Below are 27,476 nucleotides of genomic sequence, written 5' to 3'. Positions count from 1 at the left end.
GCTCAGCTGCACGCTCTGGCGGTCCGTTGTCATGCCTCCCTCTGGAACCAGAAACCAAAATAAAGTCTTTCTTCCACCAGTCACTCTGGGTCCTGATGCTTTAATCACAGCATCAGAAAGTGATTAATGCAGAGTTGCTGTCTCTGCAGCGGTCAGCTTCCTCAGGTCTCCTTTGCTTCCTCCCACCGCGTGTCTTGTATTCGTTTTTGAGGGGCCGGAGAGATGGCTCAGCAGTTATAACCAACAGACTACTTATTGTTTCCTTTTTTTTTTTTTAATTTGGCTTTTTTGAGACAGGGTTTCTCCGTAGCTTTGGATCCTGTCCTGGAACTAGCTCTTGTAGACCAGGCTGGCCTCGAACTCACAGAGATCTGCCTCCCGAGTGCTGGGATTAAAGGGGTGTGCCACCGCTGCCCAGCTATGCTTACTGTTCTTGCAGAGGACCTGGGTTTGGTTTCCAGAACTGAAATAGTGACTCACAACTGTCTATAACTTCAGTTCCAGTTCAAACATCACCGACTGGGCTCCACTGGCTCCAAACATGCACACAGTGTACATACATACACACAAACAAAATGCTTATCAATACAAAATATCAAATAAAATAAATCTTAAAAAATACATTTTTGGAAAGATGTAAAAATGTATTTACTGGCCGGGCGGTGGTGGCGCATGCCTTTAATCCCAGCACTTGGGAGGCAGAGGCAGGCGGATCTCTGTGAGTTCGAGACCAGCCTGGTCTACAAGAGCTAATTCCAGGACAGGCTCCAAAACCACAGAGAAACCCTGTCTCGAAAATTCAAAAAAAAAAAAATGTATTTACTGTTTACACGCACTTCATTTTAGGTGTGTTGGGTGAGTTGTTTTACCATTCTTTTGTTTGTTTGGGTTTTATATTGACTGCAGAAACTAAATTTGTTAAGGGCTTTACCCTACAAGTTCAGAATCCACGGGAGGGTGATGGGATAGCTGGTTCCACGAGGTTGTTCTCAGTCCTCCACACGTGTGCCATAGCACGCACACACACAACTCTTTTTAAATTTTTTTAATTAAGAAAGTTTTTTTGTGGATGCAAGAACTGGCTGTAACATGCCATCCCACTGATCACCAGGGTTGGTTGATTCAGCTGATCTAGAAGGCTAAGTGGGGAACGGGGGCCGGGGGTCCTCTTCCTTCTTCCTAGCTCCACATCCCTCCAGAAGCTGAGCTCTCAGTCGACCTTCCCGGAATAGAGGAGGACCGAGCTTACGCGCTTCAGTTAGAACCTCCAAACACGCTCTCAAAAGAGATTGTGAGCCGGGCGGTGGTGGCGCACGCCTTTAATCCCAGCACTTGGGAGGCAGAGGCAGGTGGATCTCTATGAGTTCAAGACCAGCCTGGTCTACAAGAGCTAGTTCCAGGACAGGCTCCAAAACCACAGAGAAACCCTGTCTCGAAAAAAAAAAAAAAAAAAAAAAAGTTTAAAAAGAGATTGTGTCTGCAATCTGGGGAGATGCCCGTCTGTAATATTCTTTTCTTTTTTAAATTATTTGTGTTATTTTTAATTGTGTGCGCGCATGTGAGCGGCCAGCTGAAGTTGCCAGAAGTGTTGTGTTCGTTCTTAACCGCTGAGCCATCACTCCGATTCTTCTGTAATTTTCTTTCTCTCCTTCCCACCCTCCTTCAGTTTCCTTATTTCATCTTCAACATTTCCACTTTTCTGAAATTTGCAAAAAGATATTCTTGACTTTTTCTAGACGGATTGAGACTTTTTTTTTTCCTAGAATAGGGTACTGAGGTGGAATTGAGTTGTTCGTCTGCCTGGTGCGCTGGTTTGTTCTGCAATTAGCTGAATGTAGGATGTGCTGGGGACGCTTGGGTCTACGTTCGCTGTTATTTTGTGCATCCATTCTATCAGCACGGAGGTAAGGGGTTTCCAATCTTCCCAGTGTCTGCTGCTGTACCTGAGGGGACCCACGAGTGGCTGCTTCTGCAAACGATTTTCACATACAAACCTGCATTTGGCTGTTTGGCAGTCTCTGAAACCCCAAGAGCAGAGAGCAAAAGAAATCTGAAGCGCTTGTCCTGAGAAATGTAACTTGATCCCTAGTGGGTTCCTGCCTCCCGGGTGACTATGCGCATCAGCCTCCCAACTCTTTTTTTTTTTTTTTGGTTTTTCGAGACAGGGTTTCTCTGTGGTTTTGGAGCCTGTCCTGGAACTAGCTCTTGTAGACCAGGCTGGTCTCGAACTCACAGAGATCCACCTGCCTCTGCCTCCCGAGTGCTGGGATTAAGGGTGTGCGCCACCACCGCCCGGACCTCCCAACTCTTAAACCGAGCCTTTCTCCAGACCTGAATCTGAGCGAGTGGGGCGGGGAAGACTCTGGCTTGCGGAAGTGCCAGCCCTGAGGACCTCAACAAATCCCTACACCCTTGGTCCTGTGGCGGAAGAGACAGTTTGGGAAATCAGCCGAGCCCCGCTGAAAGGTGCAGGGAGTTTTTTGAACCTGAGAGGCTGGGGTGCCGCTGCTACCGACCCAGAAAAGTGGAGGACAAGAGACAGCTAGAGGCTGAATGAGAACTGACAGCCCTATGAAAAGGAGACGCGTGCCTTCCTAAATTGTCGTTTAAGCATCCAGAACAAGCTGAGCAGTAAAGGAGGCGTAGGCAGGGTAATAAGGCTTAAGAAGAACCCAGGAAGTACATTTGGCATCGTATACACACGCACATACACACACAAACAAAAATAAACCGATAACAACACCACCCCACCATCTCTGGCACTATGAGAGGTAGCACAGGGTGGCGAGGTTGGTCTGTGCAGAAGCCATGGGCCAAAAATCTCTACTTTCCCAGGACCAGAGGAAGCTGGTCCTGGCATCCTAGTCCTTCACCTAGAATGGAGTCTGGGCCGACAACCAGTCTGCTCCACGGAGGAGACAGAACCCTTCCAGGAAACTGTGGTCTACAGAGGCCTCCTTTCCCACGGGCTGCATTCTGCAATCACCAAACCTGGGAGCTATGAGGTGAGATTGAGACAGCCTGGGCCTAGTGCAGACAGAGCATTAGTCACTACTGGATGTGAGCTTGGCCAATCTGCCTCCGAAAAGGGGAAGTAAGACTCTCCAGCTTGTTGCTGAAACATTAGCAGCGTATTGTAAAAAACCAAAAAACTACCCAATTTGAATTTTAAAAATGAATCAGAAAAGTACTAAGCAGTCAGCAGTTTAAAAACGATATAGCATGCCAGACAGATGGCTGGGTGGGCGTAGGTGCTGGCCTCCAAGCCTGAGACCAGGATTCCGATCCAGGCGTCCAGGCAATGGAGGGAGGGAACTGACTTGCAATTGGTCCTGGGACCTACACAGGCATGCATTGGCACACCTGCACTAAACCGTAATATAAATTCAAAAAAGCTGCCCTGCCAGCTCCTGGCCATTTTCTGACCAGAATGCCTGCAAGGCTAGTGTCCCTGAACCAGAGGTGACCCTCGAAGTGGTACACAGTAGGTAGAGTGTAGTGTGGAGTTACAAAGGAGCTCGCTGAAGCCTGGAGTGTGAGAAACTGACTTCACCCTGGGTTTTGCCCAAGATTTGGGATGTGATGGGTACAGCCTGGTGATTCCTGCACATTTAGGCAGGTCTCCTGAGCAGAAGCCCCTGGTCTTCTGGGGCCATGTATCACACACCCAGTGCAGAGTGAGGTCAAGCCAATCCTGGGGGGAGGAGGGGTAGAGTAGGGGGTAGCGACCACCAGGGCTACAGGACTCAGTGCATGTGATACCACAGGGTGAGTGGTCGCCCAATGTTATATCACCCTGGCGGGTATAGAGGTAAGGAAACCCCGAGATTAAAAAAGGGGGGGTAAGAGGAGCGGTTACTCTGTGTTCTTGGAAGAGGAAGGCGGAAGGAGTTGACCTCAACAGTCAGCCACACCTCACTCTTAGCTTCCTGTCTTGAGGACTCCTAAGCGAGGGTAGGGCTCGGGACCAAATTCTGCATTTTGTTTTTCAACTCAATGTTCTTCTGAGCATTGAACATTCAGAAAACCATACACACGGGGGGGGGGGGGAGGAAAGGAGAGAAGAAAACCATAGAGACATGAAAAGACACACAACATCCTTGGTAGTCAGGGAAATGAAGAAACACCTCTCTGAGATGATGTAACTGAAAAGTTTCTGCACCGGATAAGCCTCTCTGCCACGCAACAATCCAAGTCAGAGAAAATTAAACTGTAATAGAGAAAAAGCATGTTTAAGAGATACAAACGCACCAGGCAGTGGTGGCGCACGCCTTTAATCCCAGCACTCGGGAGGCAGAGGCAAGCGGATCTCTGTGAGTTCGAGACCAGCCTGGTCTAGAAGAGCTAGTTCCAGGACAGGCTCCAAAACCACAGAAAAACCCTGTCTCGAAAAACCAAAAAAAAAAAAAAAAAAAAAAAAGAGAGAGAGATACAAATGCTTCAACGCAATGCCCATCAAAATCCCAGCAAAATTCTTCAAAGACCTCGAAAGAATGGTACTCAATTTCATACGAAAAAGCAAAAAACCCAGGATAGCCAAAACAATCCTATGCAATAAAAGAACTTCTGGAGGTATCACAATCCCTGACTACAAACTCTACTACAGAGCTACAGTACTGAAAACAGTCTGGTATCGGCATAAAAACCGACAGGAGGACCAATGGAACCGAATAGAAGACCTGGATATCGATCCACACATCTTCAAACACCTGATCTTTGATAAAGAAGCAAAAAATATCAAATGGAAAAAAACAAGGTATATTTAACAAATGGTGCTGGCATAACTGAACATCAACATGTAGAAGAGTGAAAATAGACCCATATCTATCACCATGCACAAAATTCAAGTCCAAATGGATCAAAGACCTCAACATAAAGCCAGCCACACTGAACCTTATAGAAGAGAAAATGGGAAGTACACTTGAACGCTTGGCACAGGGAACCACTTCCTAAATAGAACCCCAGAATGACAGACACCGAGAGAAACAATTAATAAATGGGACCTCCTGAAACTGAAAAGCTTCTGTAAAGCAAAAAACATGTTCAACAAGACAAAATGACAGCCTACAGAATGGAAAAGGTCTTCACCAACCCCACATCAGACAGAGGTCTGATCTCCAAAATATACAAAGAACTCAAGAAATTGGACACCAAAAGATCACATAATCCAATAAAAAAAAATTAAGTACAGACCTAAACAGAGAACTTTCAACAGAGGAATCGGAAATGGTTGAAAGACACTTAAGGAAATGTTTAACATCCTCAGTGATCAGAGAAATGCAAATCAAAACAATTCTCAGATTACATCTTACACCTGTAAGAATGGCCAAGATCAAAAACACTGATGACAACTTATGCTGGAGAGGTTGTGGGGAAAAGGGAGCACTTCTGCATTGCTGGTCCGAATGCAAGCTGGTACAGCCCCCTTTGGATGTCAGTGTAGCCATTTCTCAGAAAATGAGGAAACAACCTTCCTCAAGACCCAGTAATACCACTTTTGGGTATATATCCAAAAGATGCTCAATCATGCCACAAGGACATGTGCTCAACCATGTTCATAGCAGCTTTGTTTGTCATAGCCAGAACCTAGAAACAACCTAGATGCCCCTCAATCGAAGAATGGATAAGGACAAAGTGGCACATTTACACAATGGAATACTAGACAGCAGAAAAAAAATAACGACAGCTTGAATTTTGCAGGCAAATGGATGGAGCTAGAAAACATTATTTTGAGTGAGGTAACCCAGACACAGAAAGACAATTATCACATGTACTCACTCATAGGTGGTTTTTAAACATAAAGCAAAGAAAGCCAGCCTACAAACCACAATCCCAGAGAACTTAGACAAGAATGCGGACACTAAGAGAGACTTACATAGATATAATCTTTATGGGAAGTAGAAAGTAGAAAAAGATAAGATCTCCTGAGAAAATTGGGAGAAGGGAGGTTTGGGGGAGGATTGAAGGTGGGAGGGGAGAGGCAGGGAGGGGAGCAGAGAAAACTGTAGAGCTCAAAAAATATCAATAAAAATCTATTAAAAAACAAACAAACAACAACAACAAAAAGACTAACACATGGTTCATGTGCAAAGATGAATACCCACAGTGTCTTCTGCCTTTAATGAGGCTGTTAGATCTACTGTGCACAGTAAGTCTATAAAATGAAATCTTTTTGTAATTTTTATTTTCTGCTGCTTTGCAAATTACCATTTCAGCACAGTCTATTTCAGCCACCAGTCCCTGTCCTGCTCCAGCTCTGGCTCCTTTGGCTGGAGGTTCAATGTTGACTAAACAGCCCTGTGCCCTCAGCGCCTGGGACTCACACTCTAGATGTGTAGGAGAGGGAGAGAGACATGATAGAGCATTTTTAAAAACGTATTTTTTAGCTGGGCGCTGGGCGGTGGTGGCACACACCTTTAATCCGAGCACTCGGGAAGCAGAGGGAGGTGGATCTCTGTGTGTTCAAGGCCAGCCTGGTTGACAAGAGCTAGTTCCAGGATAGGCTCCAAAGCTACAGAGAAACCCTGTCTCAAAAAAAAAAAAAAAAAAAAGAAAGAAAGAAAGAAAGAGAAAAATGTATTTTTAATTTTGTTTTTATTAGATGTATATTTTGTGTTTATGAGTATGTAGGTGCACCAGGCACTTGATCCCCTGGAACTGGAGTCACTGATGGTTGTGAAGGACCATATGGGTGCTGGGAACTGAACCTGGATCCTCTGCAATAGCAGCAGGTGCTCTGAACCTCTGAGCCACCTCTCCAGCCCCTATTGTAGCTTTTACAGAAGGAAACCACACAGCCTGGCTCACAGCAATATGGCTGACAAGATGGCTGACCACAGAGAGAAACTAGATGCAAAGGAAGAGACAGCGTTAGTGCAGAGCTCTGGAGTCAGGGGTGCTGGGCACTGCTGGGGTGAGACCTGAGGGAGAAGGCAGAGGACTGAGCAGGAGGAGGCAGAAGCAAAGGGGAAGATCCTAATGCAGTGGAGTCCTCCTGCTTGAGGGTGTTTGTCTACAGATCACAGTGGACACATCTGCAGAACCCTGCAGAGTATCTGACATCCCACACTGAATACTGTGGGGGTTTGAATGAGAATGGCCACACAGGCTCAGAGGTTTGGATACTTGAGTTCCAGCTGATGGAATGTTAGGGAAGGATCAGGAGGTGTGGCCTTGTTGGAGGAGGTGTGTCACTGGGGCTGGGCACGGAGGTTTTAGAGACTCCCACTATTCCCAGTGTCTCTGACACTTGCCTGTGGGTAAAGATGTGAGCTCTCAGCTGTTCCTGCCACCACACTTTCCTCTGCCATCATGGACTCAAACCCTCTGAAAACTTAAACCCAAATGAAACAAATCCTTTTATAAGTTGCTGGGGTCACAGTGTCTTTTCACAGCCATAGAAAAGTAACTAAAGCCAGGTGTGGTGACACAGCCTTAAATCCCAGGACGAGGGATGCAAAGGCAGTTGGGTTTCTGTGAGATCAACAACAGACAGAGCTGTGGAGACAGACCTTGTCTTAAAAAAACAGAAACAAACCAAAACCCAGGAGAGACCTGCAGGTCAGACTCATTTCATTCTCTCCACCACCCTTCCTCTTTCTTTTTCTCATCATAGTCAGACCCTGGATCTTCTAGAAGAAAAGTCACTTCTGGGAACACAATGGCAACAACAAGCTGGTTGGGATGAATGATCTGTATTCTGTCAATTATATTTTTAATAAGCTCTGATCGCTGAAAAAGGTACTGAACCATGTGGCTAACATAGACAAGAATAATGGGCTAATGTAAGTTGTAAGAGTTAATAAGAAGCCTGAGCTAATGGGTCAATTAGTTTATAACTAATGTAGACCTCTGTGTGATTTCTGTGGGACTTAATGACTGCAGGAACTGAGCAGGACAAGGACCGGGTGGGACAGAAAACCTCAGTCAACAAATGGTGCCCAACGTGTGGACAACTGCATCCACATAAAGCCTGACAGAGCTTGGGAAGTAATTCTAGACAGAAAAGAATAGAGTTAAGCATGGTTTATTGATAACAGCATTTTCTCAGGTGGGCTCTGCTTTTTAGATACATGGCTCTCATTTAAGAGAGGCTTCCTGACTCAGCTTTAGCTGCAAAACATTGCAGTTCTTTAAAGAGGTCCTGCCACGAAACACTTAAATGGTGTTGATGACATGCTTTCTGTTTGTGACAGGGACCTTGAAATGCCATATAGTTGTGGCAATAAACATGGCTCTGGCAGGTACCTCGGCCATGAGGCTGGAATCTCAGAAAGCTAAGGAATGGACTGGATGTAGCCTTCAAAGCCATAGCTTTAATCCTAGCCATATCGTTTAGTAAATTAAAGACTCATGTGGTCAGAAAGAGAGAGAGACATACAGCAAAGATAGATTCAAAGACAAAAAAACAAAACAAAACAAAAAAAAACCCCTCTAAATGGTTTACTGTGTTTAGAAATATATGCAGGCTTGGGAGAGAAAAGAAAAAGGTTAAAGTCCTTTTTTAAAAAAAAAGAGTAGTTCGGTATGGTGGCACACACCTTTAATCCCAGCACTTGGAAGACAGAGGCAGGCAGAGCTCTGTGAGTTCAAGGACAGCCTGGTCTACAGGGTAAATTCCAGGACAAAGATACACAGAAAAATTCTGTCTCAAAAAGCCAAAAATTAAAAATAAAAGAAATAGATGTTAAAATAAAGCCACATAAAGATGAAAGATATACAGAGTCTGAATACTGTATGTTATTATGTTCTTTTTGAATTGTTTGAATGCTGAGGAAGGAGCAATGGCTGCTAAAAGATATTTGCTTATAAATGCTGCTGAAATAACCCAAGATAGGTGTTTTAAAAATACCTTGACTTCAAAATTGAAGTCAAAATGTATGCTACTCTGGAGAAGAGCATTTGCTTTTGTTTCCATGGGAAATGAGAGGCTGTGGATTCATTCTGAGTTAAGAAAAATCAGGTTTGATCAAGGAAGACCACCTGAGAAATCTCTAGTAGGAACAGATGGCCCAGATGTCAGAGTTCTACATCCAGAACAGATTCAGGATGCTGCCTGAAATGATGAAGCCTCACAGGATACTCCAGTCAGGACTTGATCATAATTCTAAATTTTCTATAGGTCCCCATAAGATTATCAGAATCCCCAACCAGCAGGAAGTAGCCTGAAATACTATGCCCACATTCCCAACAAATGGACTATGGATATTTTCCTTTGTTTAAAAAAAAAAAAAAAGAGGGGGAAGTGGTGTGGGAGAATGGTCTGTATTCTGTCAATTATATTTTAAATAAATGCTGATTGGCCACTAGCCAGGCAGGAAGTATAGGCAGGACAACCAGACAGGAAGTAGAGGCGGGTCAAGGAGAACAGGAGAATTCTGGGAAGGAGGAAGCCCATTCCTCTGCAGTCCTTGCCCAGCCACAGAAGTAGCAAGATGCAATTACCTTGCTGAAAAAGGCACTGAGCCATGTGGCTAACATAGACAAGAATAATGGGCTAATATAAGTTGTAAGAGTTAATAAGAAGCCTGAGCTAATGGGCCAATCAGTTTATAACTAATGTAGACATCTGTGTGATTTCTGTGGGACTTAACAACTGCAGGAACCAGGCAGGACAAGGACCGAGTCGGGCAGAAAACCTCAGTCAACAGGGATGCAGTGGAGAGATGTTTCTCTTCAAAGCAGAGGTGCTGGCCTCAAGCACCACACAGACTCCCACAGAGACCAGGCTCCTGTGTGGGCAGCTCCCACTGCCAAGCTTGATGCTTAGGAATCTCAACTGAAAATAGAGACTTTGCCTCTTCACTCAGGATCATGTCTTCACAGCCTGGTGCTTACCTCAGACTCCTAGTGTTTCTTCCCAGATGATCATCTGTGACTCCAGGTGCTTATGTTTTACACGGATCTTCATTCCATAATCTTGAGATCTCCGTGTGGACCTAGGTAAATATATCAGCACAGTAGACTCCTTCTTCATGGGAAGAAAACCCTATGGAGACCAAATACAGCAGGACACTAACCCTGTCTACACTCCACTTTTCTCTGTGTCCACACACTTCAATGGTGCAGCTGCTTTAGTGAATAAACCACAGTAAGAGAGGAACTGGAACTAATAATAAAGAGAATAATGGTGACAGCATGGTAGAAGTTACATAACCTGTCTCTCTCTCCTTCTCTCTCTGACTTCACTCTTTATGAGCTGATGAGATGAGGGAGATGATTGTCGCAGACTTTGGGACCCTGGATCTGATAACAGTTGGCTTCTGAGTTCCTGGACAGAGAATCATTCTCATGACAGAGGTATATACTGGTATTTGACGTTTCATCAGTGTTCAATAGTTTGGAGAAAAAAATTGTATTTATACAGTTTTTGTTTCTCTGAATTTTTACTTGATGTCTTCAAATCGCAGCCACACATAACTAAAGTAGAAAGTGAAAGCAGAGGTGAGCAGACCTCCTTCCTGCAGGGAGAGTCACATATGACACAGTGTGTCGAAAGTGCTTAATCAAAGTTGTAAAATCTCCAGTCACCTCCCGGTGCAGGTGTCCACAGCAGCCCCGCACCCTCCAGGACTCTGACAGCACCTGTTTCCGTGAACATTTATTTTAAGGACTGTGAGTATTTTCTCTAGAAACTTCATGCTCTTAGGTTTTACCCTGACTAACCTGAGGAGCAGTTGGTCTTAGGCGGCTCAGAGACACCATGACACACAGCGCTCCATCCCGCAGCACAGGGCTCAGACAAAGTCTTAGTCCCTAGGAGGGTGAGGTCTGGGTGGGGAAGCCCCTGTCCCCAGTTTCACTTCTCCAGCTCCTAACCTGGGTCAGGTCCTTCTGCCCGGACACTGATGACAACTCGGCGATTCTCACCCCCATTGGGTGACGAGATCTCGGAGAACCAATCAGCGTCATCGACGTCACCGACTGTAAAGTCCCAGATCGCGGAAGTCAGAGTAGCCCCGGACCTAAGATGGGGGCGATGGCCCCACGCACGCTGCTCCTGCTGCTGGCTGCCGCCCTGGCCCCGACCCAGACCCGCGCGGGTGAGTGCGGGGTCGGGAGGGAAACGGGCTCTGCGGGGAGGGCGGGGGCGGCACCGGGGAAGCCGCGTCCCCGCGCCCCTTCTCCACCCGCGACCCGAGCCCCGCGCCCTGCTCCCCTCCCGGCCCGCGCTCCTGCCCGGGGTCCCGGGAGCAGGGTCGGGGTCTCACCGCGCGCCGCCCCCAGGCTCGCACTCCATGCGGTATTTCTACACCGCCGTGTCCCGGCCCGGCCTCGGGGAGCCGCGGTTCATCTCCGTCGGCTACGTGGACGACACGCAGTTCGTGCGCTACGACAGCAACGCGGAGACTCCGAGGATGGAGTCGCGGGCGCCTTGGATGAAGCAGGAGGGGCCGGAGTATTGGGAGAGGGCGACACAGATCGCCAAGAAACAAGAGCAGACTTTCCGAGATAACCTGAGGACCCTGCTCCGCTACTACAACCAGAGCGAGGGCGGTGAGTGACCGCGGTCGGAGGTCACCACCCCTCCAGGTCCCTACGCACGGGCCGGAGTCTCCCAGGGTCCCAGGTCCGAGGTTCGGGAGGCGAGCGGGGACCGGACCCGGTTTCCCTTAAGGTTTAGAGTTCGCAGGTGGGCGGGGCCGCGGAGTACGAAGACTGGGCCTCGGGAGCGGGAAGGGCAAGCGGGACTGATCTTGAGTGGGCGGGGCCGCGGGGCGTGGATTGCGGGGGCGGGGCGGGTGGGCGGGGCTGACAGCGGGGTCCCCGCAGGCTCTCACACCTTCCAGGTGACTTATGGCTGTGAGGTGGGGTCGGACGGGCGCCTGCTCCGCGGGTATGAACAGTTCGCCTACGACGGCAGCGATTACCTCACCCTGAACGACGACCTAAAGACGTGGACGGCGGCGGACACGGCGGCGCTGATCACCAGGCGCAAGTGGGAGCGGGATGGTGATGCAGAGAGAGAGAAGGTCTACCTGGAGGGCGAGTGCGTGCAGGGGCTGCGCAGACACCTGGAGATCGGGAAGGCCGTGCTGCTGCGCACAGGTGCAGGGGCCGCGGGCAACTCCTCCCTCTGCCCTCGGGCTGGGCTCAGTCCTGAGGAAGAAGAAACCCTCACTGGGGTCATGCCCCTGTCTCTGAGGGCAGACAGGGTCCCTGGGTCTCCTGATCCAGCATGGCAGGGACTGCACTGACCTCCCAGGGCTCAGTCTTCACCCTGGACAGTTCCACATCTGTCTCAGGAGGGAGGAGAGAGGATCCCGACATCACCAACAGTGGCTCCTTCAGTCTGCAGCCCCTGTCAGCCATGGCCTCTCCCAGGCCGGGTCTCTGCCCACACCCAGTGTCTGTGGACACTGAGTCCTGTCATCTGAGTGTGTCAGCCCTTACACACCAGGACCGGAGTTTCCTTTACCTGATGGATGGGAGACATGGGTGCCCCTACCCTAGGCTACTTCCCCAGTTTCTAGAACTTTCCAAAGAATACATTCTCCCAGATTGCTGTGTGGGAGGTTTGCATCTCTCCCACACCCTAATTCTATATCTTCCTACAATGGTCACGTGGGAACTTCCGGGGAGCTCTGAACAAATTGTGGGGTTTCTCTTTTTTTCTTTCATATTTTTGTTTTGTTTTATTTTCGAAGTCGTCATTTTCCTTTAACTGAGTTTTTCTTTCTCAGTCTGGGACGGTATTTCTTCTCACCCTCCCCTTGTGTTATGTGTATCAGTCTCCACAGGTGCCATGGGGACTCACACTCTGGATAATTAGACAAGTTAAATCAGAGGCGTTTTTTTGTTGCTGTTGGTGGTGGTGGTTCCCTCCCCCCACCCCTTTGGAGAGATGGTTTCTCCATAGCTTTGGAGCAAGTTAGTGTTCCCTTTAAACGAGAAGGATTTCTGGGAGTTTATATTTTCGGCCAGAATTAACCATCCAGAGGACCCTGCTCTCCCTCTGACCCAACAAGTTACAGTGTTGCCCTAGTAAATTGAATTCCTCAGAGACAGGGTCTTCAGCAACTCCAGGACTGGAGTGACAGGGAAGATCCACACACCCTGTGAGCACCACTGTGTCCCAGTGAGTGCTGCACTGGGCTCCACAGCACACTTCAGGGATTCTGGGCAACAATACCTGGTATCTTGTCCATCCCCCCCAGAGGCATGGCTTCAGGATTCATTTCCTCTGGCTGAGGGTCAGAGGTTTACCCAATAGTGATACACATTTTGTTGATGGCTGTTCTCTTGGTCCTACAGTAAATGCTGGTCAGCAAGATGGCCACAGTGGTTGTGCATCAATGGTGGCAGAAGAATTGGTGGCACCTGTTTACCTCCTTCTTCTTAATCTCTTATATTTATGTGATTTAATCACATATGTAAATTAATTGTTTTCCATTCCTTCATCCTTTTCCTACATAACTCATGCTACAGAATGTCACATAAGAAGACCATGTTGATCTACTGGCTCATTTGTATTCCCTCTTAGCTTCTGAGTCTTCCAGGAAACTGCAGTTCTGTGATGAGGGAACCAGCTCTACCTGCAGGTCACTAGTCTGATGACAGAAGTGTTCAAACTGTCACATAGTTCAATGTCATCATTGATTTAACTTTGTCTTTGCAGATTTCAGTTTATCTTGTTAATTGTCGGATTTCTTTAATCATCCACACAGATCCCCCAGAGGCACATGTGACCCATCATCCTGGATCTCACGGTGATGTCACCCTGAGGTGCTGGGCTCTGGGCTTCTACCCTGCCTTTATCCACCTGACCTGGCAGAGGGAGGAGGAGGAACAGACTCAGGACATGGAGCTGGTGGAGACCAGACCTTCTGGGGATGGAACTTTCCAGAAGTGGGCATCTCTGGTGGTGCCTTCTGGGGAGGAGCACAAATACACATGCCATGTGTACCATGAGGGGCTGCCTGAGCCCCTCACCCTGAGATGGGGTAAGGAGGGAGTGGGTGCACAGCTGGGGTCAGGGAAAGCTGGAGCCTTCTGCAGACCCTGAGCAGGGTCAGGACTGAGAACTGGGGTAATGACCCTCACCTTCCCTTCCTGTCCTTCTTCCCTTCCCAGAGCCTCCTCAGTCCACGGTCGCCATCATGGCAGTCATTGCTGGTCTGGTTCTCCTTGGAGCTGTGACCATCATTGGAGCTGTGGTGGCCGTTGTGAGGAAGAGGAGGAGAAACCCAGGTAGGAAAGGGCAGGGTCTGAGTTCTCTCTCAGCCCCTTTTAGAAGAATCTCTGCCTCATTAATGGGAAACACATCCACACCCCTCATTGCTGCTGTCTCTAACCTGCATCTGCTGTCAGTTCTAGAAACTTCCTAGAGTCAGGGTCTTCCCTGGTCTCTCACAGCTTTTCTTCTCACAGGTGGAAAAGGAAGGGACTATGCTCTAGCTTCAGGTAAGAGTGGTGGGCAGGATTGTCCCTGAGGCCTGTGGAGTGAAGCTGGTATATTTGGGGAGCTCTGGCAATACATAATAGCTCCTTCAGCAAATCTTCTAGGGGCCAAGTTTTTACCTTCCCATGAATACATATATTTTTACCTCAGGCAGGGACAGTTCCCAGAGTTCCGATGTGCTTCTTACAGACTGTAAAGGTGACCCTCTGGGACCTGACTTGGGGAGGGGCAGGGGAAACATTATTGGATTTCAGGGATGGGCAGCATCACCTTTGAGTGAGTGGTGGGTTGTTGGGATGTTATCTCACAGTGATTGTTCATGGCTCTTGTTCTGTAGCGTGAAGACAGCTGCCTGGTGTAGATGGAGTGACAGACGATGTGTTCAGGTCTCTTCTGGGTGACATCCAGAGCCCCTCAGTTCACTCTCAGCAATAGTGTCTGATGTTCCCTGCGATCCTATGGGCTCAATGTGAAGAACTGGGGAGCCCAGCCCACCCCTGCACACCTGACCCTGTCCCTGCACTGCCCTGTTCCCTTCCACAGCCGATCTTCCTGTTCCTGCAGACAGGAGGGGACATCTCCATCCTGTCTTCTCCATGCTGTCCTGAGCTGCAACCCTGATTTCTCCAAATAAGAAAATAAGAATCTGAACGTGAACTTGATTGTTAATGTCCTTGATCTCAAAGGTTGATTGGTGGTAAAATAACGGATTGAGCTAGAGTTTATGGAGGAAATAAATGGCAGCGTGGAGAACCTCCCAGAATCTGTGTTCATTATGCTGTGTGCATCTGGTGGGACAGGATGAGGCTGTGGGAGCTGAGTGAGAACAGGGCTGTGCCGAGGTGGAGCTCAGTCCACTGTTGGCATTGACAAGGTTACTCCTCAGCTCTGTCCCCTCCTGGCTCAGTTCTCTTCATCACTTAGAACCAAATGCTGACATCTGTGATCACAGGGACACTGGGATGGCCAGAGCCTTGTCCTGTCCCCAGGATTATGAGCTGCCAGGGCTGCTGTGACAGTCAGGGCTTCTGTTCTGGCTGTGACTCTTTCCCCTGTCTTCAGTGTTGATTTCTTGTCTGTTTAGTTAGCATGGAGGCCTAGGTCTGTTCCTGCTCCTGTGAGTGGTGTCGGCCTCATCACCCTGTGGGGTCCCTGAGTGACAGAATTAAGAGGTGTTTTCCATCCCTGTCCCCTCAAGGCCCAGCTCGGCCCCTGCACTCAGGAGACTGTGTGATGAGAACATGAGCTTCAGTCTCCTGAGCTCCTGCCTCCCTTCAGGCCCCTCCCAGGAGGTTCTCTCCTTCTTTCCCATCTATCAGAATCTAACCCGGGTTGTAGGATGGGCAGAGAGGAGGGATTCACAGGATCTCATCTCAGATCTGTGTTTTGGATCTGTTTTCTGCCCAAGGTCCCCTCTCCCTCTCTGCCTTTGGGAATCCTGGTGCTGCTTCCAGTGGAGACTCAAGGATTTACAGCCTGGGTCTACTTGAGATTTATGTTTTTTAAAAACCATGATCCAGGGACTGAAGAGATGACTCAGGGCTTGAGAGCACTTGCTGCTCTTGCAGAGAACCCAGGTTCAGATCCCAGCACCCACCTGATGATGGCTCATAACCATCCTTAACTCCTGTTCTATGACATTCATTGCCCCTATGGACACCACACAGATACACAGTACAAACATTACTAGCAAGAAATCACTTATAGCTGGGTGGTGGTGGTGCATTCCTTTAATCCCAGCACTCGGGAGGCAGAGGCAGGCGGATCTCTGTGAGTTCAACGTCGGTCTGGTCTACGAGAGCTAGTTCCAGGATGGCCTCCAAAGATACACAGAGAAACCCTGTCTTGTTAAAACAAAACAAAACAAAAAACCTGGGCACTGGTGGCTCGTGCCTTTAATCCCAACATTTGGGAGGCAGAGTCAGGCAGATCTCTGTGAGCTTGAGGCCAGCCTGGTCTATAGAGGGAGTTCCAGGACAGACTTAAAAACTACACAGAGAAACCCTGTCTCAAAAATAAAATATTATTTTAAGCAGAAAGCTCTTGGTAAAAGGTGTGTGCTAGAACTGAGCCGCACCACAACTAGAAACACAGCAAAAGGAACTGTCCTGCGGGTAAAGGGTTAGTCAGCCCAGGAGAAATCCAGGTATTTGCCCAAAATATCAAAAGGGGGCTCATTGGGCTAATAACTGTCATGGGAAAAGGTTCCAAGGCCTTCCAGATACAGGGGCTGATAGTTCTGTGATTGATAATAGCCTCTGAAAAGGTACAACAACAGTTTCCATATCAGTGTTTGGGGCATCAGCTGTTGCAGACAGGAGTAAAATCACAAAAAAAGTTACTCTTTGCTTAGATAAATTACAAACTTTAAATAATTTTCAAAAATGCTTGGAGACGGGGCTGGCGAGATGGCTCAGCGGTTAAGAGCATTGCCTGCTCTTCCAAAGGTCCTGAGTTCAATTCCCAGCAACCACATGGTGGCTCACAACCATCTGTAATGAGATCTGGTGCCCTCTTCTGGCCTGCAGGCATATATGCAGACAGAATATTGTATACTTAATAAATAAATAATAAAAAAAAATGCTTGGAGACCTCAATTGTGTCTGGCCCAATCTAGGAATTCCTATGGGAGTCTTAAAACCACTCTTTGACATTCTGCAGGGGAATCCAGACCCAACCTCCTTTCGTAAGTTGACACTTCAGGCAAGGCAATGTATTACTTTAATTGAGGAAAAGCATGCCTCTGCTCATATTCATTATCGTCAACTGCTGCTGTTGATAATTTTTCCCTCTCAGCATAGTGCTACTGGAGTTTTTTGGCAGCAAGGACCCATCCTATGGGTACATGAACGTGTCACCTGTAAAAAATGTTATCTCGTATCCATCAGCTGTGCTACATGTTATTCAGAAAAGGTAAAAACTTATTTTACAAACCTTTAAAATGTTACCTTATGCCAACAGTGGTGGCGCAGGCCTTTAATTCCAGTACTCGGGAGGCAGAGGCAGGTGGATCTCTGAGAGTTCGAGGCCAGCCTGGTCTAGAAGAGCTAGTTCCAGGACAGGAACCAAAAGCTACGGAGAAACCCTGTCTCGAAAATCAAAAAAAAAAAAAAAATGCAAAATGTTACCTTATAAGTTTATTACACCCAGGCAAAAAGAACTTGGCTGCAAAATTTTGCTGAAGACTGGGCCTTGTTTTTATGCACTAATCCCTGAAGGTTTGATAATCAATTTCCTTCTGATAAGTTGGTCACCTTTTTCTGAAATCATCGGATATGCTTCCCCAAAGTTATTCCTTTACAACCTCTGGCAGGGGCACAGAATGTGTTTACTGACGGGTCTTCTACCAGGAGAGCTGTGGTGGCCTCCCCTCCAGATTTTGATATTCAGCCTGTTGATGCTAAATCTGCTCAGGTGGCTAAATTGATAGCTGTACAATGGTCCTAAAAAATATGCTAATATTATAAGCAAATTTCTTGCATCTTTGAAGACTACAGCTTATATTGCCTCTGTATCTCGAGTCCAGATACAGTTATTGGCTATTCAGACATTGCTTTGGGCCCGATCTATTCCCATTTACGTAGGGCGTGTGCGGGCTCATACTGGCCTTCCTGGTCCCTTGAGCAAGGGGAATGCATTGGCTGATCAGCTTACTCGCCAAATTTGTACGGTTAGTCAAAAATCTTAGAAAGCTACAAAAAAAGCTCATAATCATTTTCATCTCAATGCTGGGTCTTTAAGACTTCATTTTAAGATATCTCGAGAGCAGGCCACTGATACATGATGTGCATACTCCACTATAGCTTGTCCTTGAGGATTATAAGGTATTCCTGTTTTATGAGAAATAGAGAACCCAGAGCAAAATTTCGCAAAGCCAGTGCTGGTGTAGGCTGGCCCATTGCCAGTTTCTACAGTTTTTGGAACTCTCATGTAGGCAAAAGCCTGGAGACAGTGACTTTTAACATCCCATAATTTTTTTCCTGTATGGGCTGAGGCAAAAATAAGATGAGAATATGTATCCACGGTTACGTGAACATATTGCATATGCCCAAAAGAAGGAACATGGGTAAAATTTATTTACCATAAATGATTAGGAGCAAGCCCATGAGGATTAACTCCCAAATGGGAACAGCTAAAAGTTTTGTTCACAGAGAGCATTTTTTAACAAGACAGGACAGAGCCGAGAGATCAAGTAGACACTGGCTTGTCAACTGAAGAGCTGTTGGGATCCTGAGGAGCTGGTTATGGTGGTCTGAGTGCCAAGGATTGTTCCCCTACCTATCAACCCATCCCATGGCATTGCTGTGGCTCCCAGAGCAGCTAGAGCTGCTGGATTTCCCATTAGTCAGTCAGTTGCTTCTGCTAGCACAATGGATACCTTATGGGACAGGTTGCAAATGCCTTGGCCACTCAAAATGAACTAAATTCACAAATGAATATTGCAGTTAAATTTGCAATTGGTTTTGGTTAAAGACCACGGCTAGGTTATACAGTTATAGGCTTAATGCTGTTATTCATGGACCCTGGAACACACAATTTACAAATCAGCTCTTAATATTACTCTAGTGAACAATACCAGGGTTCCTCCCACCAGCTCTGAGACCTTACTTAAAGAGCTCTGATTGGTGGGCAGACTTATTAAGGACTGAGCAGGCACAGCCTCCTTAGGAGTGCTTATATGTGCTGGAGCATCACCTCCATGTTTTCGTAGCGCCAGAGCCAAAGACAAGCTCAGGTCAATGTCGTCACTGGAGAGTCCTCTTAGCTGTTGCCCCGGAGGATCTTTCAGAGCAAATCTAGCTGAACTCAGTGATGGGTGACTAGTGAGCCAATGACTGGAAAGGTTTTTGGGGAGCTACCCCAACCAAAGACAGGAAATGTGTTTTGACCTGGACACTTTCTCATGATGGGTAAGGGGTATTTCCTGACATCCAGTGCCACCTGGGGAGGGCCTTGGTCATGCCTCAAAGTGACCTGCTAGACTTTGCTAATTTCCCATGGGAAGCCTTACCCTTCCTGAGGAGTGGATGGGGGGTGGGTTAAGGGGGAAAGGCCAAGTGAGCAGGAGAAGGAAAGGGAGTGGAAACTGGGATTGGTATGAAAATTTTCAAGAAAGAAAGAAACAAAGAAAAGCAGAGGTGTTGGCCTGCAAGCACCACACAGACTCCCACAGAGACCAGGCTCCTGTGTTCACCTGCAGTGGGCAGCACCCACTGCCAGGCCTGATACTCAGGGATCTCACCTGTAAACAGAGACTTTGCCTCTTTGCTCAGGATCGTGTCTTCACAGCCTGTGCTTACACTCAGACTCCTAGTGTTTCTTCCCAGATGATCATCTATGACTCCAGTGCTTGTGTTTTACACAGATTTTCATTCCATAGTCCTGAGATTGTCCATGTGGACCTGGGTCATTGTCTCAGCAGAGTAGACTCCTTCTCCATGGGAAGAGACCCCTGTGGAGACCAAATACAGCAGGGCACTGACCCTTCTACACTCCACGTTTCCCTGTGTGCACACACTCCCATGGTACAGCTGCTTTAGGGAATAAACCACAGTCAGAGAGGAACTGTACCTATAAAGCAGAATAACAATGATAGTGTGGTAGAAGTTACAAAACCTGTGCCCCCCACCACGATCTTCACTCTCACTTTATAAGCTGATGAGATGAGGGAGATGAATGTCACAGAGTTGAGGGACCCTGGACCTGACAACTGAGTTGGCTTCTGAGTTCCTCAGTCCCGTGCAGTGTGGACACTGGACAGAGGGCGACTCTCATGGCAGAGGTGCATACTGGGGATTTGGGGTTTTATTCTGTTCAGTACTGTGGAGAAAATTTAGATTTATAATTTTTTATTTCTGTGGATTTTGAATTGAGATCTTCAAATCCCATCCACAGGTAACTGAAGAAGAAGGTGAGAGTAGAGCTGAGTGGGGACTCCTTCCTGCAGGGAGATTCACATAGAACAATACAGTTAACAAAGTCAAAAGTGTTTGACCAGAGCTGTGAAAACTCCAGTAACCGCCGGATGCAGGTGTGCATGGCAGACCCTCGCACTCACCAGGACTCTGACAGGATCTGTTTCCGTGAACATTCATTTTAAGTGCTGTGTGAATTTTACTTGGAAACTTCATGCTCTTAGGTTTCATCCTGACTGACTTGAGGAGCAGTTGGTCTTAGGCGGCTCAGAGACACCATGACACACAGCGCCCCATCCCACAGCACAGGGCTCAGGCAAAGTCTTAGTCCCCAGGCTGGTGAGGTCTGGGTGGGAAAGCCCAGGGCTGGGAATTCCTAGGTCTCCAGTTTCACTTCTCCAGCTCCTAACCTGGGTCAGATCCTCCTTCTGCCCGGACACTGATGACAACTGGGCGGGTCTCAGGCCCGTTGGGTGACGCGATCCCGGAGAACCAACCAGCATGGCCGCAGTCACCAGTTATAAAGTCCACGGAGTCCGCGGAACACAGATGCCTCCCAAATCTGAGATGGGGGCGATGTCGCCGCGCACGCTGCTCCTGCTGCTGATGGCCGCTCTGGCCCCGACCCAGACCCGCGCCGGTGAGTGCGGGGTCGGGAGGGAAAACAGGCTCTGCGGGGAGGGCGGGGGCGGCACCGTGTGGCCCAGCCGGACCCTCCCGCCCCTTCTCCACCCGCGTCCCGAGCCCTGCGCCCTGCTCCCCTCCCGGCCCGCCCTCCAGCCCGGGGTCCCGGGAGGAAGGTCGGGGTCTCACCGCCCGCCGCCCCCAGGCTCGCACTCCATGCGATATTTCTACACCATCATGTCCCAGCCCGGCCTCGGGGAGCCCCGGTTCATCTCTGTCGGCTACGTGGACGACACGCAGTTCGTGCTCTACGACAGCGCTTCGGAGACACCGAGATACGAGCCGCGGGCGCCGTGGGTGGAGCAGGAAGGGCCTGGGTATTGGGAGAGGAACACACGGAACGCCAAGAACATTGAGCAGGTTTTCCGAGGGAACCTGAGGACCGCGCTCGGCTACTACAACCAGAGCGAGGGCGGTGAGTGACCGCGGTCGGAGGTCACGACCCCTCCACGTCCCTAAGCACGGGCTTGAGTAGCCCAGGTTCCCAGGACTGAGGTTTGGGAGGGGAGCATGGACCTGACCCGGTTTCCCTTTCAGTTAGAGTCCGCGGGTGGGCGGGGAAGCAGGGCGGGGCTGACCGCAGGGTCCCCGCAGGCTCTCACACCATCCAGATGATGTATGGCTGTGAGGTGGGGTCGGATGGGCGCTTCCTCCGCGGGTACAGTCAGCAAGCCTACGATGGCTGCGATTACCTCACCCTGAACGACGACCTGAAGACGTGGACGGCGGCGGACACGGCGGCGCAGATCACCCGGCGCAAGTGGGAGCAGGCTGGTGCTGCAGAGAGACTGAAGGCTGAACTGGAGGGCACCTGTGTGCATTCTCTGCGCAGATACCTGGAGAACGGGAAGGACGCGCTGCTGCGCACAGGTGCGGGGGCCACGGGCAACTCCTCCCTCTGTCCTCGGGCTGGGCTCAGTCCTGAGGAAGAGGAAACCCTCACTGGGGTCATGCCCCTGTCTCTGAGAGCAAACAGTGTCCCTGGGTCTCCTGATCCAGCATGGCAGGGACTGCACTGACCTCCCAGGGCTCAGTCTTCACCCTGGACAGTTCCACATCTGTCTCAGGAGGGAGGAGAGAGGATCCCGACATCACCAACAGTGGCTCCTTCAGTCTGCAGCCCCTGTCAGCCATGGCCTCTCCCAGGCAGCGTTCTCTGCCCACACCCAGTGTCTGTGGACTCTGAGTCCTGTCGTCTGAGTGTGTCAGCCCTTACACCGGAGTCTCCTTTTCCTGATGGAAGACGTGGACTTTCCTTTCCTAGGTTGCCTCATCCAGTTTCAAGAACATTCCAAAAAATACATTCTAATTCCTGTGTGAGCTTTGTATCCCTCCCACACCCCAAATCTATCTCTTCCTAGAATGGTCACGAGAGCACTTATGGGGTGCCTGGGAAAGTACTAAACTGTGGAGGTTTTTCTTTTTCTCCTACTTTTTTTCTTTAATTGAATTTTCTTTTTTTTTAAGTTGTCATTTTGATTTTAATTAGTTTTTCTTCTTCACTTTTAAGGTATTGTTTCTCTGTCCCCTTTTATTATCATGTCTATCAGTCTCCACAGGTGCCATGGGGACTGATACTCTGGATAATTAGACAAGTTAAGTCAGTGGGGTTTTTTGTTTTTGTTGTTGGGTTTTGTTTTGTTTTGTTTTGTTGAGACAAGGTGTTTCTCCATAACTGTGAAATAATTCACTGTTCCCTTTAAACTAGAAAGATTCCTGGGAGCTTAGACTATTTTCTGCCAGAATTAACCACACAGAGACCCCTCTCCCTCTGCAACAGCAAGTTACAGTGTTGCCCTAGTGACTTAGGAATTGAACTTCCTCAGAGACAGGGTCTTCTGCAACTCAGGGACCTGAGTGACAGGGAAGATCCACATACCCTGTGAGCACAGTTGTGTCCCAGTGAGTGCTGCACTAGGCTCCACAGCACACTTCAGGGATCCTGGGTGACAATACCTGGTATCTTTTCCCCATGGCTTGGGGAGTCAGTTTCTTTGGCTGCATGTCATTAGTCCACCATATTTCTGCTACTCACTTGGTGATGGTTCATAACTTGGAGGAACAGATACACTAGGCAGCAATGTGGCCTCAGTGGGGCTGCAGGAGTTGGAGGCATCTTTTATGTAGCCATGCTCCTAATTTCTCATTTTGATATGGATTTAATCACATAAATAAATAATTTATTATTCCTTCATTCTTTTATCACCTAACTTACACTACAGAACATCACATAAGGAAGACCATGTTGACCTGCTGGCTCATGGGGATTCCCCCGCCTAGTTTCTGGGTCCTCGCAGGGAAATGTGCAGTTCTGTGTTGAGTGTGACCAACTCTACCTGAAGGTCACTAGTGTGATGACAGAAGTGTTAAAACAGGCACATAGTTCAGTGTCATTATTGATTAAACTTTGTCTTACAGGTTTCAGTTTATCTTATTAATTATAGTATTTTTTAAAAATCTTCCACACAGATCCCCCAAAGGCACATGTGACCCATCATCCTGGGTCTAAAGGTGATGTCACCCTGAGGTGTTGGGCCCTGGGCTTCTACCCTTCTTTCATCACCCTGACCTGGCAGAGGGAAGAGGAGGAACAGACTCAGGACATGGAGCTGGTGGAGACTAGACCTTCTGGGGATGGAACCTTCCAGAAGTGGGCATCTCTGGTGGTGCCTTCTGGGGAGGAGCACAAATACACATGCCATGTGTACCATGAGGGGCTGCCTGAGCCCCTCACCCTGAGATGGGGTAAGGAGGGAGTGGGTGCACAGCTGGGGTAAGGGAAAGATGGAGCCTTCTGCAGACTCTGAGCAGGGTCAGGGCTAAGAGCTGGGGTAATGACCCTCACCTTCCCTTCCTGTCCTTCCCTTCCCAGACCCTCCTCAGTCCACAGTCCCCATCATGGCAGTCATTGCTGGTCTGGTTCTCCTTGGAGCTGTGACCATCATTGGAGCTGTGGTGGCCGTTGTGATGAAGAGGAGGAGAAACCCAGGTAGGAAAGGGCAGGGTCTGAGTTCTCTCTCAGCCCCTTTTAGAAGTGTGCTCTGCCTCATTAATGGGAAACACATCCACAGCTCTCATTGCTCCTGTCTCTACCCTGGGTCTGCTGTCAGTTCTGGAAACTTCCTAGGGTCGGGGTCTTCCCTGGTCTCTCACAGCTTTTCTTCTCACAGGTAGCAATGGAGGGGAATATGCTCTGGCTCCAGGTAAGTGTGGGGGAGCAGGATTATCCCTGAGGCCCCTGGGGTGCAGCTGGAGATAGTGGGAGCTCTGGCAATCCATTTCTCCTCCAGTGCAATATTCTGGGGGCCTTGGTTGTACCTTGTTATGAATGTATTTATTTTTACCCTAAGCATGGATAGTGCCTACATTGTATCTGATATTTGTCTCCTGGATTGTAAAGTGACAATTTTGGACCTGTCTTGGAGAGGGGCAAAGTGGACATAATTGGGTTTTAGGGACCCTCAAATCACCTTTGAGTGAGCGGTGGATTGTTGAGATGCTGTCTTCACAGTGGTTATTCATGTCTCTTGTTCTGTAGCGTGAAGACGGCTGCCTGCCCTGACAGAGTGACAGATGACGTATTCAGGCCCCTCCTGTGACATCCAGAGCCCCCCAGCTCTCTTTAGGGAACAGTGTCTAATGTTTCCTGGAATCTACGGCCTCAATGAGAACTGAGGAGCACATCTCACCCCTGCACACCAGTGATGGTGGCCCTGTCAGAGGAGCAGTCAGTGACAATTGAAGTTAAGGATGTCTGCCCACCCGGACAAACTCCCTGATAGTGATTCTCTGGATAAGCTAGGGCCCAGGACCACAGACTCCAGAATGTCTTTTGGTTCTGCTTTGCCTTCGCAGGTTTGCAGCCGCCATCTCTCTCTGGTGTGTGGCATGGTGTGAATTGGTGTGGGGAGATCCGACTGCCTGTAATGTGGTGTGTTTATCTCGGGAACATCCTGCTCTACCAGGCAGGGTTACCTGTGGACTATCATGAAGATGATTTCTTCCTAAGCTGTGCTGTCTGATAGATTATAATGTTTGATGATTAAAATATAAATAAGAAAGTGTCTCACAGCTGGAACACATGAGTTCCTATTGTGGAGCCATATAGACTGTGGCTGAGATTCATGATTAAGAAACTCCACTGAGTTCCAGTAGCCCAGCTAGTTTAACTATTTTAATGTTGAGAGATGTGTTCACAGGTGTCAGAGTGCATCATCGCTGAAACAAAGCCTTATTATAGCTTCAGGTTAGATCAGATGTTTTGATAATAGTTTTGAGGTGAAAACATTGTAATTTTTATATTGCCTGAAAGATTTTTTTTCTTGGGTATATAGGGGTAAGGTAAAGAATAGAGGTAGGAAAGCCTTGCTAGGTTTCCCCACTCAGTTACCATTAGAGCACCCTTTTGGCCTACTCCCATGTGTCCTGGATGGTTTTATGTAAACTTGATACAGCCACAGTCATCTGAGAGGAGGAAGCTTCAATTAAAAAAATGCCTCCATAGGACCAGGCTGTAGGAAAGCCTGTAGGGTATATTCTCTCTCTCTCTCTCTCTCTCTCTCTCTCTCTCTCTCTCTCTTCCTCTCTCCCTCCCTACTTCTTATTTATATTTATTTATTTTTTTATTTTTATTTTTTTATTTATTTATTTTTTTGCATTTTCGAGACAGGGTTTCTCTGTGGTTTTGGAGCCTGTCCTGGAACTAGCTCTTGTAGACCAGGCTGGTCTCGAACTCACAGAGATCCGCCTGCCTCTACCTCCCAAGTGCTGGGATTAAAGGCATGCACCACCACCGCCCGGCTTTATTTTATTTATTATTTATTTTTTTGTTTTTTGGTTTTTGAGACAGGTTTTCTGTGTAGCCCTGGCTATCTTGGAACTCACTTTGTAGTGAGGCTGACTTCAAACTGAGAAATTCACCTGCCTCTGCTTTCCAGGAGCTGGGATTAATGTCAAGCACCACTGCTGCCTGACTGGCATTTTCTTATTTAGTGACTGATGAGAGTGGGCAGAGTCCACTGTGGGTGGTGCCATCCCTGGGCCGATGGTCCTGGGCTGAGAGCTGGACATAGTAGCATGCCACTTTAATCCCAGCACTTGTGAGGCAGAGGCCAGTGGATCTCAGTTCAAGGCCAGCCTGGACTATAGAGTGAGTTTCAGGACAACCAGAGGGTGGAAAATAAAAGTAGGCTGAACAAACCAGGATGAGCAAGCCAGAAAGCAGCACCCTCCATGGCCTCTGCATCAGCTCCTGCCCCCAGGTTCCTGTCTCATGTGACTTCCTCCAATGATGAACAAACCTTTTCCTCCCCAAGTGTCTTCGGTCATGGTGTTTCATCACAGCGACAGAAACCCTGACTAGGACACACCACTGTGGGTCTAGTTGCCCAGTAAAGCCCCGTAAACACCCTAAGGGGTGAGAGGTGGATGTCTCACCAGAGTTCCTAAGATTCAAATCCTGTCCATTGCGACCCCTTAACTCTTCCAGAACACCAGCACAGCCGCCGCCCTCTTCCACCCTCCTCTAGAAAAGGGTCTTGCAGGTGGAGGCTGCAATAGGAGGTAATGAGCCCCTGATCTGCTTCAAACAGAAGCAGATGGTGGGGCTGGAGATGTGGTTCAAAGATGTGGTAATCTTTGCACACGTTGATCAAAAGTTATGGACACTAAGACTTGGACGCCCAAGGAAAACTTTGCCATCTCTGGAGCCAGATCTGTGTTGGTAATGGCCTTGACAATGTCCCATGGGTCATCTGTTCTTGGAGTCCTCAACCGGCCATGGCCGTGTCAAATACACATTCACTCATTGACCAGCTGCTGTTACAGAGGACATGGGATTGGTTCTCAGCACCTACATGGCAGCTGACAGCCATCTGTGACTGCAGTTCCGGGGATCTCTCGCCCTCTTCTGGGCTCCAAGGGTACTGCACATGTGCACAACTACATACAAAATACTCAAACACATAAAATGAAATTAAAAGTCTCTAAAAATAATCCAGACAGGCTGGGCGGTGGTGGCGCACGCCTTTAATCCCAGCACTCGGGAGGCAGAGACAGGCGGATCTCTGTGAGTTCGAGACCAGCCTGGTCTACAAGAGCTAGTTCCAGGACAGGCTCCAAAACCACAGAGAAACCCTGTCTCAAAAAACCAAAAAAAAAAAAAAAATCCAGACAGTGTCTGCCCTGGGTATTATTGCTGACAGCACATATCCAACTACACATGGAGCTTTGCTTCCTGTGGTGTCTAACCTGGGCAGAGTGAGCCTCATCTGAGGAATTGCTTCCATCAGATTGGTCTGAGGGTGTGTTTGTGGGCATTTTCTTGATTGCTGGTTTGCAGGGAGCAGAGGAAGTCCTGAGTGAGTGAGTGAATGTGTGTTCGACACGGCCATGGTCTTCTGAGGATTCCATGATCAAATGGCCCATGGGACATTGTCAAGGCCATTACCAACAAAGGCCTGGTTCCAGAGCTGGCA

At 48.4% G+C, this 27,476-nt stretch overlaps 3 protein-coding genes across 5 annotated transcripts in view; 2 read left to right on the top strand and 1 right to left on the bottom strand.

Annotated features, from left to right (window-relative positions):
- Positions 1-27,476, bottom strand: part of LOC130890474 (H-2 class I histocompatibility antigen, Q10 alpha chain-like) — a 136,809-nt gene that overhangs the window by 56,709 nt on the left and 52,624 nt on the right. The gene's annotated exons all lie outside the window — the stretch shown is intronic.
- Positions 10,939-15,164, top strand: LOC130890469 (H-2 class I histocompatibility antigen, L-D alpha chain-like). 3 transcript variants are annotated; one of them, XM_057794402.1, is made up of 8 exons: positions 10,939-11,042; positions 11,227-11,496; positions 11,773-12,048; positions 13,668-13,943; positions 14,074-14,190; positions 14,371-14,403; positions 14,552-14,599; positions 14,739-15,164. In XM_057794402.1, the coding sequence occupies exons 1-8, from the start codon at positions 10,970-10,972 to the stop codon at positions 14,741-14,743; spliced, it is 1,098 nt and encodes a 365-aa protein (XP_057650385.1). In that variant the 5' UTR covers positions 10,939-10,969; the 3' UTR covers positions 14,744-15,164. The 3 variants fall into 3 exon arrangements, with proteins under 3 accessions (XP_057650385.1, XP_057650386.1, XP_057650387.1); XM_057794403.1 differs by lacking the exon at positions 14,552-14,599; XM_057794404.1 differs by lacking the exons at positions 14,074-14,190; positions 14,552-14,599 and having other exon boundaries at positions 14,945-15,164.
- LOC130890475 (H-2 class I histocompatibility antigen, L-D alpha chain-like) lies at positions 20,885-24,939 on the top strand. Its single transcript, XM_057794410.1, has 7 exons — positions 20,885-20,956; positions 21,146-21,415; positions 21,595-21,870; positions 23,470-23,745; positions 23,873-23,989; positions 24,171-24,203; positions 24,539-24,939. The coding sequence occupies exons 1-7, from the start codon at positions 20,893-20,895 to the stop codon at positions 24,541-24,543; spliced, it is 1,041 nt and encodes a 346-aa protein (XP_057650393.1). The 5' UTR covers positions 20,885-20,892; the 3' UTR covers positions 24,544-24,939.

The sequence above is a fragment of the Chionomys nivalis genome, chromosome 19 (assembly GCF_950005125.1).
Source record: "Chionomys nivalis chromosome 19, mChiNiv1.1, whole genome shotgun sequence".
In the NCBI taxonomy this organism is placed as follows: domain Eukaryota; kingdom Metazoa; phylum Chordata; class Mammalia; order Rodentia; family Cricetidae; genus Chionomys; species Chionomys nivalis.
Note: the sequence above shows the minus strand (reverse complement) of the source record. Positions and strands in the feature narration are given on the sequence as shown.

What these genes read in the sequence shown, in the direction of transcription:
- LOC130890469 (XM_057794402.1), top strand. Translation starts at nt 10,970, where the DNA reads ATGGGGGCGATGGCCCCACGCACGCTGCTCCTGCTGCTGGCTGCCGCC. An exon ending in CTACAACCAGAGCGAGGGCG is followed by an intron (nt 11,497 to 11,772) that starts GTGAGTGACCGC and finishes GGGTCCCCGCAG; the next exon opens with GCTCTCACACCTTCCAGGTG. An exon ending in GCCCCTCACCCTGAGATGGG is followed by an intron (nt 13,944 to 14,073) that starts GTAAGGAGGGAG and finishes TTCCCTTCCCAG; the next exon opens with AGCCTCCTCAGTCCACGGTC.
- LOC130890475 (XM_057794410.1), top strand. Translation starts at nt 20,893, where the DNA reads ATGTCGCCGCGCACGCTGCTCCTGCTGCTGATGGCCGCTCTGGCCCCG. An exon ending in CCCGACCCAGACCCGCGCCG is followed by an intron (nt 20,957 to 21,145) that starts GTGAGTGCGGGG and finishes CGCCGCCCCCAG; the next exon opens with GCTCGCACTCCATGCGATAT. An exon ending in GCCCCTCACCCTGAGATGGG is followed by an intron (nt 23,746 to 23,872) that starts GTAAGGAGGGAG and finishes TTCCCTTCCCAG; the next exon opens with ACCCTCCTCAGTCCACAGTC.